Raw genomic sequence first — 13,249 nt, forward strand, 5'->3', positions numbered from 1 at the left:
AGATTTTTCAATAATATAAATTGTATATACGTAAAAGGGCATTGGAAAATAATCAAATTTAGCCGAATGAGCGGGGAAGAGGTCTGTATATTTTAAATATTATTTCTTTTATTTTTTTATAAATATTGTACATTTATATATAATTTATATATTTAAAAAGTCATTTAAAATTTAAATAAATATAAAAATAAAATTTGTATATAAACATTTCAATGCGTATAAAAATAGATAAATATCTAATATTTAAAATTTTGAAATAAATTTATAAAAATCAATTTATAAAAATAAAAAGTCTCTTTATAAATTAATATTGAAAAAGTATGTTCTTTATATATTTTACTTATTCTATTTCAGTCGATTTATGTTATAAAATTTTATTTTATAATTTAATAGCAATAATCAATAAAAATCTAGCAACGAGTTGCTCAACTTTCCCGGCAACATTTGGTAACGTTATCTGTTATGATATTTTATTTTTAAAACTTTTTATATATTTAACTATTATAAAATGGCAAAAAGCGTAATTTTGAAGATAAGGATTGGTTTTATAAAAAAAATTGTACATGCTAATAACTAGTAAAATCGTCATCAAGTCAGACCCTACTCGAGATATGATATACAACCCTCTTCATCTCCCCAGTCCCCTAGATCTTTAAGCACTAAAATTTAATGGCATTAATCTCCCTAATACACAAACCTTTCTGCAAAATTTCAGAAATTTTCGACAAAAAGTACAGGAGTTATTAAGCTTCAAAGAGGGCGAACAAAATCGTACCTCCACAAACACACCCAACACACATACACACACACATATATACATACAAAATCATCATTTGAAGTTATAAAAATATTAAAAATTTAAGTTTTTGAGTTTGAACAAAATTTACTATGGTATATTTTTATAGTATTCAGAGACTAGGAAAGACGAAATGGAGCCCAGACTAGTAGTAAATGGACGGCTTGAGTCTTCTCCGAATGCCATAAAAATAATATGAATGAAGTCAATAAAAGAAATAAAAACATTATTCTAATCACTTACCAAGCTTAATTTCTATTACATTCCTGTCATGTTATTTATATAAAAGGAAAAATTTTGGGGACTTCTTTGTGTTCGAGATTTGATTTGGGCCAAATGATTCTGCTAACTCTATCTGGTCTGACGTTATCCTAAATAAAATAATAATCATTTATATTTCTATAATTTATTTTTATAGTTTAAATATTGAATAAATATTCTGTTATAAAATCAATTTTATAATTTTTTAAATTCTATAATTTAAAAAAAATCTATTCACAGAAATTACATTAAATTAAAATATAACAATAAATATATACAATAAATAGAAAATACTGTAAAACCTCCATGTACAGATTTATGAAGAGTGTCTAAGAACACCACGAATTTAAAAAGTATCTCAACCTTAAATTCGGAAACATAAAAAAAAATCCATCCTAAATTCGAACTAAAGCAGTATTTATTATATATATCAATTTATATATCCCAGCGATCGTTATATAAAAAATAAATTGTACGTGTGTGATAATGTTCTATGTGTAACTGTATGAGAGACACGAGATTTCTGATTGTTCGATTTATTAAATTTAAAATTACAGAAAGTGGTTGAATTTTCAATGCAATTAGAATAAATGTGAAATATTTGAGTGATTTACTATATTTCACCGTCGACAAAATATATTCGCTGGACGATTTCATTAGTCCTATTTTATAAGATTCATAGTAATGCCTATAGATACATTTTTCCTACGTTTAAAATGGACTCTTCGTTTTTAAAAGTAAAAAATACCAATAAATGAAGCTCTATTTTAATTTAAAAAAGCAAAGAATTTCTATGATTATTTACAACATTAAAAAAAAATTAAAGTATAGATATGGAATGCTTAATTATTAACATTTATGCTCCTCTTTCAAACAAGAAAGAGAAATTACATAATTAGAAATTATTAATATTCTGACATAAATATGAACAATTTTCTTTTCTAAATTGTGACTTACTAATAAATAAACAAATATTTTATATTAATTGTCTGAATATTTTATTAAATTAGGACAATTAATAATAATAATCATTGTTCGTTAGTAAAAAATAATAATTAATTAATTAATTCTTATTTAACAATATTAATTTTCTAATTAATTAAATCCTGTACTATTTATTAGAAAGATAAATAATGTTATAATATTAAATTATGCTTTATAAAATTGATTAAATAATTTTTTTTACATTTAAATTAATTTTTATTTTAATATTAATATATCAGGTGATGGTAATTAATATATTCCTATTTAAATTTGTCTAGAGAGATAGTTAGCAGTCTAAATGCAATCGAATCTGTCAGATGGCATTTCAGGAACTCAAAAGATATTTCTGCAAAAAATTAGTAGTACCAAAGCTCACCACTATGGCACTTTTGGTGCTGCAATCAACAACAATGTTATTTGTACAAGACATTCATGCTAACTGCTTTTAGCTATGTAGAAGATATTGATACTACTCAATGCGGTCCTCATTCTGAAAATGTACAACCTGAAGACGAAAAACAATGTGTTTAACTCTAACGTTCTCGAAGAACAATTAATAAAAAAGCCATCATTTCCATCGTTATTCCTAAATTTTTAACAATTTATTAACTATTAGATAAAGACATTGTTTACATAATAAATTAGTTATAATGATATATATGTTTAACAAAAAAAAAAAATTATTTCTCCGCGAATGAGTAAAACCCACAATTCTAAATAATAAACGAAACAAATTAAATCAAAACTAAAATAAATATTTAATCGCAAAAATAAAACTAAGTATAGTATCGAATTTACAATGTAACTTTTTTATGTCCAATATGTTTCTTAAACTGTTAAAACCCAGAACTATTAAATTATTTTGTATTTAATTCTGTTTTAAGCACGATTATATTAAAATACATTCAATCATCCTTAAATTGTAATTTGTTTTAAGTTCACATTCTAGTTTCATTTTATAATTATCCACTTTACTTAAGTGGAAAAAGAGAGAAAAAAACACTCTCTTCACCCTCCGATTTGGGACGAAGTTGATTTATGACACTTTTCCATTTGAGTTACTTTGTTACTTTTTCATTTTTTTTCTTGTCCCCTTGAATTCTTATTATGTCTATAAATGTGTCTACTTTTTCGCTTATTTATATTATAATTTTTCCAAGTATTAACTTAAATATTGATATTTTAATTTTTTTTTAAAATGTATTCTAATTTTTTTTTCTTTTTTAGCCTAAATCAATTGTAATGCTTATCTATTTTAAGTTTACAGTAGATTAATTACGAACAAACAGTAGTATTTATTTATAGGATCTTGTACAGAGAGACAAAATTCATCATTTAGATAATTAATTTTCTAGCTAGTCTTTCTTCATCAGTTAAGTAACTCGACAGTATGACTACCATTTTAGATAAATGCGATTCTATTTTTGAGCATCACCAAAATGCCCCTTTATTCACTATTTTAAGCTGTCCTTATTATGAATTATCAACAAAACAAATGAATACAAATGTGAAATATTGCTATATTTATAACATTTTTAATATTTACATTAAGTAATTATTATTTAAAACAGTTTTTATTGTGTTTATTTAATATTAGAAAGAAAATTAAGACGATAAAATTTAATTTTACATTAAAAAGTTGTAATAATATATATGTAAATGCATAAAATATGTACGCTAAAGAGTGTATAGTAGACATTTTATAATTTTTCTGTGCTGGTATTTTATTCTAGATTAAATAATTATTCCATTAATTTAAATATAGAACTAATTCCGATTTAAAAATCAGATTAAGAAAATCTTGTTTCTAAATTTAGTTTGTGCATGCAACAAACGATATGCATTAACTTTAAATAAAACAGTAACCGCGTTAAATTATCTAAACTGATAACGAAAAGTGTCTTCGTTTATTGAATAATTTAATAAAAATACAATAACTTCTAAGTTAAAATTGTAGCATCTGCCATATAAAAATGAAGGTGAATAAATTAAATCACATTAACAAAATTTCAATGGTAGTTTAACTTTCTACTAAATATTCTATATTTGTAGTAATTAAACCAGTTTAACATAAACCAGTTTATTCAGTATTAATCAGTGTCAGTGTACAAGAAATATTAAACAAGCAGCAAAGCCTATGTCGTAGGAGGCATAACAATTATTCCTTTTTAGAATCAATTTTAATAAAGGAAAGACGATTTTAAAGATGTCTCAAATTAAACTGGGGTTTCCTTTTAAATGAGAGTTCTGTTGTTTTTCAATGGTAAATAACTGAAAAAAGTGCACCAAGTGCTATTGATCTCTCACAGTATATCTTACAATCGAAGATGTATCGATAAGATATTTATTAAAAAGCGATTAATTATTATTTTAAGGACATTAAGTTATACTTGCTTATATTTTATGTTTTGTTTTAACGGACATATTGTATGATTTTGTATGATTTTTCCCTGCATTATGGTTGTACCAGTATGCTTAAATAAATAAATATACTTGCTTATAACATTGAGTTCATAATAATTTAGTTAACTTCGATAGACCGCCGTCCTGAATAACGTCACCCTCGTAAAGCCAATGAATACACGTGAATAGATATTTTTAGTAAATATTAAACAGACAGCCATTCGATATCTGTGAATTATTAAATGTATGATTTTGCATTACTAACCATATTATCACCAAATCACGTAGATTTTACACTCAAACTCAACTTGTGTGTAGACCTCATTACCGTAGGACTATATAAAACCTTATTGTTAGCATCACATTGGATTTAACGCTACTTTCAGAGGCAAAGAAATACTAACGCTAAATCGAAGTTGTATACAGAAATAAACTTGATCCATGGATCTTTTAATAATCTAAAGATTGGTCTTTAAAATAAGGATAATAAATAATTTAATTAAATATATTTTCTTATTTTAAACTAGGTTTTAAGTTAATATATTTAACGACTATTAATGTTTCAACCTCTGGATATATTTCATTTATATTTCATAAGATGACACTTGTGAATTAAAAGTGAATGGAGAAGCTTAGTAGTATTTATTTTACAAAATTTGTCGAAGAATATTGAAAATATTCGAAAAATTTCGATTTATAGAGATATTTTTAGCGATAGAAAAGCTTGTGTTAGCATTATCCTTTCTTATGTGCTTAGTGTCTACATGAAAAACATTCTGAAATAAGACTTCACAGTTAAGATCAAATGAGAATGCCTCGCCTGTACTTCTATTAACGACATCAATGGCGAATGACCATGTAATTCGGCTACACCGTCAACCAGTAGTAATTTAATATTTCAATAGTTGAAATTGATCTGAGTAGCTCCGGCCATATTTTTTTAAGCCATATTAATGACGCCACTCTCTTGTGAAAGACCCAAATTATGTCACTATCATTCATGTAACATTACAAATTTAATTTTACGTTAATTCTTTAAGTTTTTTTTTATGACTTAGATACATTAATAAACTGAATTTTATATTCGTATAATTATAATAAAAAATATTCATGGAAAGGAAAAATAGATTTTTAAAATATTTATTTAAAACAAAACTACTAAATGTTTAAAAGAAAAAAATTATCAAGTTAGAATGTGGGACATTTTCCTGGAATATTTCCAATGCTGAATAAGATGTAAAAATAGGGGAATATACCACTTAATATTGTATGCATAGTCTCTTAGTAAACCTTTAAGACAACTATAAGTGACGTTTTATGCTTAAAATACAACTTGTGTTGTGTTAAAATATTTTGGTTGTTCTTTCCTAATATATTAAAGAAAAAGTGAAAATATAGTGAATATTTCCACGTATAAAAAAACTAAAATAGGCTACAGTTTTAGAATCGATTATGTATAATAAAATAGAAATTTATTTACTTTAAGCTTAATAAAATCCAGTGAAACCTGTGACATATAATAAGATATAAATAGAATATAAATTAATATATATAAATAAATATATATATTGTTATTAAATTGTAATTTATTGCTTTAGTATATTATAAGTTAATGATCTAATATAAATATATAAAGTTAAAACTATAAATGTATATATAGTCTATATATATTATGAGGAAAGTCAGTTATATTAATATAACTTTCAATATGCATAAGCAAATTTAAAAATTTATGAAAGTTTTCAATAAAGACATTTTCAATTTAAAAAATGAAATTATGTTATGAATTTCCTCAAAGATGACATTAAACATTCCATAACCTTTATTACATATCTTAATATAATTACAACTTGTGTATACTGGAAATACTAGTTTTGTCCAACAAAAATGATTTGTTTCTATTATTTTAATTATTCAAAATCTTATCATTTTATTTAAATAATTATACCTACAACATGAAAATTTGCTTTATTAATCGAGCTTAACAAAGAATTTTAAAATGTATAAAAATTAATAAGAATTAAATATTTTTCTATATTTACTCTCGCGAGCATAAAGTTATCAAATTCTAAAATCTTTCCACAAGACTTGTTTATTTACTTTCTAATAAATTTGTTTCTTACTCATTTTCATATAAAATTTCAATTTAAAATAGTGTATTTCATTTATATTGTAATAATAAAAATATAATAATTTTTTAAAATTTATTTAAAAACAATGTTTATGTATTTAGATGCATAATTTTACACACGCACACTATAAGATGTGTGTATGTATATATATACATATTAATATAAGATGTATGTACTGTATATATATATACATACACACATCTTATATTAATATGACTTTCAATATGCATAAGCAAATTCAAAAATTTATGAAAGTTTTTAATAAAATACACTTATACTGTATATATATATATATAGTATAAGTGTGTGTGTATGTTATGTGTGAGTCGGGGGGGGGGCGAAAACTCATTGAAAATTTCCTTCTTTCCACCCTAGATCCACCCTGCACATATAACTTAATAATATTATTTTATAATTTTACTAACATATAATGATCATAATTTTATAGTTTTATAACATGTTTGTAATTTCCACGCTTGATCAAAAATGATCATCAGCAATGTCGTCATCGTCCTCATCATCAATAACCTTGAACTCAATGCCCATTAATGTCTGATGACTTGTATTATGATGAAGATATATAATTAAAATATGAATACAAAAGTAATAAGATATAATAATATAATATTGAATTATAATTCAAGAATAAAAATATATATTTTTTAAATTCTAATAAAAGAAATGACAAAATTTAGAAAAAAAAATTAATTTTCTTGCCCTATTTTAATTTAAATGAATGTCTTTGTATTCACATTTTAATTATACATTATCATTACCTTTCATCAAACATGGAAATTATTTTCGCTGCAACTTTAACATTTATAAAAGATATAAAAGGTTAATTATGTTCTACATCTAGCTGCAAAATAAATCGCATTTCAACTGGAAAATGTGTAAATATTTACTGAAATTCTTACGTGCAGAAATTCAAAATTTAATTAATTAATTTTATTTTTTAAAAAAATCGTCACGTATTTTAATTATTAATATTATAAAGCAAATAAACAGAGGATTTAAATAATTATTTGCATACAGGAAGATTATATACAATTACACTGGCTACTAGAAGGTGGCGACATCTGTTAACATAAAAATATGTAGATATTATTTATGGAATTTCATATATTATTAAATTTATACAAAATTAATCATTGATCAATAAATTATCATTAAATATTAATTACCACATTAATTATTAAAAATTATGTTAGTTTTAAATATGATATTATAGAATGCTTTGTGCAGTGGCCCGTTGGTCTAGGGGTATGATTCTCGCTTTGGGTGCGAGAGGTCCCGGGTTCAAATCCCGGACGGGCCCAAATTCTATTCTCNGAATCATCTTTAGATATTACATAATGGAAGAAAGTAAAATTTGTTTGTAGAATCATATACTTCAATTAATTGTATTATTTAATATCTTTATTCCAAATCTTAAACCTGACTTATTAAACAATAAAGTTAACAAAAGCTTTTGGTTCTTCAAAAACAAATTTTATTTTATTTCATTATGTAATATCTGAAGATGATTTAAACATGCACTGTAGATATTGTAATGTAGACAAAGTATATTTAAAAACACATGACTTCAGAACATCCTTTATTTGACAATTTATTACATTTGTCAAAACATTTCTTCAGTTGGCATTGTAATGTGTAAAATTCTAAAATATAAACTTATGATGACATTATTCTAAAAAGGAGCTATGGCTTGGAATACTTTTTACAATAAAACATTTTAAATAATAATAAATAAATAAATAATAAAAAAAGAGAGTGGTGGCCAGGAATACTTTTGTTTTGTTATAAAACAGAACAAAAGCATTCTTGGCCACTACTCTCTTTTGGAATAATATCATAAATTTATATTTTAGGATTTTATGTTACAGTGCCAACTGAAGAGGAGCTGTGCTTGAAATATGTTTTGGCAAATGTAAGAAATTGTCAAATAAAGGATGTTGCACAACCCTCTTTAATCCCTTTTTCACTACATGCTAACTTTACTCCATTGTACAAAGTTTGTCTGGGTCTTCCTCTCTTTTTCCTTTTTTTGGATTGTATTCATTGACATTTTCGGGAGTGAAGAAATAACTAGATCAAGAAAAAAAGAATATATAATGCTATTGTTAAAAGCATTCTGTTATATGGGGTGGAGAATGACTGCAGAAGAGAGGAGAAAAGTAACAATGGTTGAAATGGATGTATTGAGAAGATTGTGCAGAATCTCAAAAAGAGAAAGAATAATTATGTATTTAATATAATAAATTATTATGCTATTTAAGCTTATTAATTTTATATAATAGTTTATTAAATCATTAATCATTTTTCCTTTAAACTATTCTAAATAAATTATCTTATCAACGTCAACATTTTAGATAATTAATTATGGTCGGATTTATGGTGCTGGTCAACCATTTGCCCAGCAGTTATTAATGCAATTCAATCATCATCTAACACCAGAAGATGCTAAACAGAAAGCTAAAAAAATGTATACAGAAACTAAAGGAATTAGAAAACTGTAAGATAATACAAAACAAATCATGATTAAATTTTCTGTTTATTTGAAATATTGTTTATAGTATATACAAATAGCATCTATTATTTGAATATGTGTTACTTTTAGAGTTAATGAGTTTGAAGATGATAATGATGAACAAGATACAATTTTAACAAATAAATTTAAAAAAAGAAAGTGGATAGGTGGAAGGTAATTACTAATTGTATATAATTTTATTTTATCAACAATATAAAAATGTTAATAATATAGATATTATTAATAATTTATTTTAATAGTGAATCACATATGTTTAACAAATTAGAAGAAATTGCACAATCTTCAGAACCTCGAACACCAGTGCTTGGTTGTCGAATCAGTAAAGCCTTAGAACCTGAAACTGTGGATAAAAACGTATGTAATATTTGTGTTAATTTTTTGTCTTTTTACAAATTTTCCAATTTTTTTAAGAATATGTCAAAACAATGAATCTTGCTTACAAAAGAAAAATCCAGCTCATAACATAAAATGATGGAGAAAAACAAACATTTTCAATTGTCTTTAGCAATCATCTTCAAGTAAAAAACATATACTATGGAAATGGATATCAGAATAGAACAAGATACAGAAAGTTATAATTTTAAAAATAAAACGAATAATATCTGAATGACAGTCGATGGTCATGTGGTTGTATCAGGATGTAAAAAAGTAATATTAAGGCTGACATTTATAGTCTCTTCAACTTTGCCAATAATATTTTGATAAAATAAAATTTTTTGGCAGTTTTAGATTAGTTGAACCTAGTACTTCAATAGCAGTGTAAACAAGAATTTTGTATAATTTTTGAACTAAACTATGCACAAATTTTTTCTAAAAGTATACAATTAGCCTGTGTTAAAAATTCATTGGCGTTATGGTTAAATTCTAGGTTTTGAAGAATAACAAATTGATTAATTTTGTCTGTCGCTAGAAGACATAAACCATTAACATTGAAAAAATGTTTAATTTGTTCATATGTGGCTAGTAACTATCAGAACAAAACAATGACATGTTATGTTACTGGCAGTTATGGAGGATGCAAAGAAATTTAGGAGCTAAGTATTCAATGATTGTAAAGATGATGTGACTGCAATAATTGGTAAAATGAGAAAAGTAATGTTACTGTGTTTGAGTTTTGGTATGTATTTTGTATCTTTGATAATATGTTATAAACAAAGCAAGGATATCTATATTAGAAAAGTTTGGAATTGGCAATTTTTAATCGTATTTGGGCTGCAATTTGAAAAAATTTTAGACCTATAAATTCCCACTATCGACTGTCCGTCCATCTGTCTTTCCTTAATCTCAAGAACGAAGTTAGCTAGATGAAAGACAAAACCAGATATGGAAACCTTAGGGCAGTGGTTCTTAACCTTTTTATACTCGCGGCCCACCAAATATTTCATAATTTTTTTGTGACCCCTATTTTTTAAAATAATAATTTATATTTGTTAAATTATCTATAATTGATTTTTTATTATTGCTTTATTTTTAAAATTCCAAGCATTAATAGTTTCTTAGAATTACTTTGGAATAAAAGAAGTAAATACTGCGGTGTAAGTAGCATATTTGCATTTATTTCTTCTGTACTAACAAAGTTGTAAGTAGGAAGAAATAAGAAATAAATAAAAAAAAAAAACTAAATACAAAAACTTTATCTTTCTTATTTCACTTTTCAATATGATATTCGGTTATACATCAATTTTCTTTTTATTATATTCTGAAGGAAATTTTGCATAATTTGGCGGCCCCCGGCAAACTTCTTACGGACCCCAGGGGGCCGCGGCCCCCTGTTAAGAAACACTGCTATAAACCATCAATTATATTAATTAAAATAAAAATAATTTCTATTCAATTTTTACAGCACGCATACATTTACTAAAAGCTTCAATATTTTATTTAATTTTAAATTTTTATAATATTTTACATCAGATTCAAGTTTAATTAACATGACACAAGACTTAATTTATGAGATTTTTACAGTTTTCTTTCAAAATAAATTAAAATTATGATAATTAATGTCATTTCTACAGTAAAACATTTATATATTTACCTAAATTAAGATAGAAATAGCAAAATTCGTAATAATTTCATATCTTAATGTCGTTATTACATCATTTTTAACTTATTTGTATCATTTATCCACTTAAAAATCATATAATTTAATTATTATAAAAAGAATATATTATAAACATTATAAGAATTAATGTTATAAAGATTTTAAATTTAAATTTTAGTTTTTTTCTAGATCTAATTTGTAAATTTTTATACAGTATTTGACTTTCCTCAATTCTTACGTCATTACTTAGAAAATTGAATCTGGTAAGATACGATTAGTAATTAGATATCAAATTTCAGTAAAAGTCTAGAATACTAATTAAAACATCATTAAAATTAAATTTTATTCTGTAAATATCTATAGGCTATGTAGTCTATAAATATTTAAAAAATAAAATAACTTTCAGGCCTAAATGTTATCAAAAATACTTTTTTTTTTATTAAATTTAAACAGCAGTTTTAATAAACAGATTTTATAAAACTTTTATTAAAATATATATATACAGACATTTGAGAGATTTGTAACCGATTTAAATACATAATAGAATTCCTCCTTTTAACTATTAAAATTTTCACATATATATATATATATATACAGACATTTGAGAGATTTGTAACCGATTTAAATACATAATAGAATTCCTCCTTTTAACTATTAAAATTTTCACTAAGAAAAATATTATTGTTCGAGATAACATTCAAGGCTGTTAAAGAGGAAAACTATATGAAACTCATGTAAAAAATCTTCTAAATTTATTTTGAATATATATTTCCTGTTTTAAATACACAGTTTTAACGATTGCCAAAAATGACGTAGATCATATATTATAAGCAATCAAGTTATCAATTTTTTTCCCCAGAATAGAAGTGATAGAAGTCGAGATAAGGATGAATTTTATAATTTTCCTATTTGTTTCTTCACGCTTTTTAAATTTAACAAAAGTTTTTACATAAATTTTTCGAGTAGTGAGTGAGTGATGCCTTTAAAGTGCAAGTAACACTCAAATTTTAAGCATTACTTGTTTATTTCTCTCGACTCTTCAACAATGTGTTGTTAAATCTAAATTTAAATACAGCATTTCTATTTATAACCTTCATTTTTTTTCCCCCGAAAAGTATCTAAAGGTCAACAGATATTTTAAAGGACAGATAAGCTATATATATTTTTTAAATAAAGTTACATCAACGTGAAACAATTCAAAATATAAAATTTGAAGAATTTAATATTTTTATATTAAAAAAGAAGAAGAAAGGGTTATATAGTTTCACATAAAAAACGAATAAAAATACAGATAGTCTGTTCATCTCGTTTTCCATAAAAGGTTAAAAAAGTCGTCTAGACATTTCAGAAAAGACAGCTATTTGCGAACGTTATTTCTCTTATCCAGCATATTATTCAAAACATGATTGCAAAATTTATTTGTCTTCTCTTCTAAACAGCACCTTACATGACAAATTCGTTTCTAACATTACAAAGAATAAGCGAACTCCTGACTCTTATTACAATAATATTTTGCAAAATATCTAATAAACGAATTAAATATCCTTTTGTAATTGTTTAATCTAATTATCTAAACCACAATAGCACTTATGTTTATATTCTTTTTCAATACTTACTTCTCATAAATGATTCGTAAAATAGTGAAGACGTTTAAACAAAGAAGAGTCTTTAATTATAATTATTTTTTCTTTCCCAAAAGAGAGTTTTCTTCTATTAAAATATTGGATATTTTATAAGAATTCGCGTTAAATTAAAATTTTATTAAGTTTATTCTACTTCAGTTTTATATAAATATATTTTTTCCCGTATTAGATTTTATAATGTCAAAAGTAAAAGACAAATTTGTTTTCTTGTACAACCAATATATACATTAAGTAAATAATAATCTTTAAATAACTTTTTTAAGTTAAAAAATTATATCAATAATATTTAATTTTTAATACATAGTTTCGTTACTGGAAGTTTTATTTAATATAAAATCAGAATTTTTGTAAAATATCTTTATAAGAAAAATATATAATACTGTATTGTATATATTATAAACCAGTGGTTATTAACCTTTTTATACTCGCGGCCCACCAAAT

At 24.2% G+C, this 13,249-nt stretch overlaps 1 protein-coding gene, 1 long non-coding RNA gene and 1 other non-coding gene across 3 annotated transcripts in view; 2 read left to right on the forward strand and 1 right to left on the reverse strand.

The window, feature by feature from the left end:
* Positions 1-13,249, reverse strand: part of LOC111625469 — a 31,387-nt gene that overhangs the window by 3,256 nt on the left and 14,882 nt on the right. The window contains exon 2 of the long non-coding RNA XR_002756733.1: positions 1,040-1,167. This is a non-coding gene — a long non-coding RNA (uncharacterized LOC111625469). The remainder of the gene's footprint in view (positions 1-1,039; positions 1,168-13,249) is intronic.
* Trnap-ugg lies at positions 7,823-7,894 on the forward strand. The gene has a single exon. It is a non-coding gene; the product is annotated as a tRNA-Pro (tRNA).
* Positions 8,448-9,922, forward strand: LOC111625468 (DNA polymerase subunit gamma-1-like). The gene is made up of 3 exons (XM_023368616.1): positions 8,448-9,091; positions 9,197-9,280; positions 9,367-9,922. Exons 1-3 carry the CDS (start codon positions 9,006-9,008, stop codon positions 9,554-9,556), a joined length of 360 nt encoding a protein of 119 aa, XP_023224384.1. The 5' UTR covers positions 8,448-9,005; the 3' UTR covers positions 9,557-9,922.

The sequence above is a fragment of the Centruroides sculpturatus genome, unplaced genomic scaffold (assembly GCF_000671375.1).
Source record: "Centruroides sculpturatus isolate CEXI.00-Female unplaced genomic scaffold, Cexi_2.0 scaffold95, whole genome shotgun sequence".
Classification (NCBI taxonomy): Eukaryota; Metazoa; Arthropoda; class Arachnida; order Scorpiones; family Buthidae; genus Centruroides; species Centruroides sculpturatus.

Excerpts from the sequence above, each read along its gene's own strand:
- LOC111625468 (XM_023368616.1), top strand. The coding sequence starts at position 9,006 with ATGCAATTCAATCATCATCTAACACCAGAAGATGCTAAACAGAAAGCT. Across the intron at positions 9,092-9,196 it reads ACTAAAGGAATTAGAAAACT|AGTTAATGAGTTTGAAGATG; the intron begins GTAAGATAATAC and ends TGTTACTTTTAG. Across the intron at positions 9,281-9,366 it reads AGAAAGTGGATAGGTGGAAG|TGAATCACATATGTTTAACA; the intron begins GTAATTACTAAT and ends TTATTTTAATAG.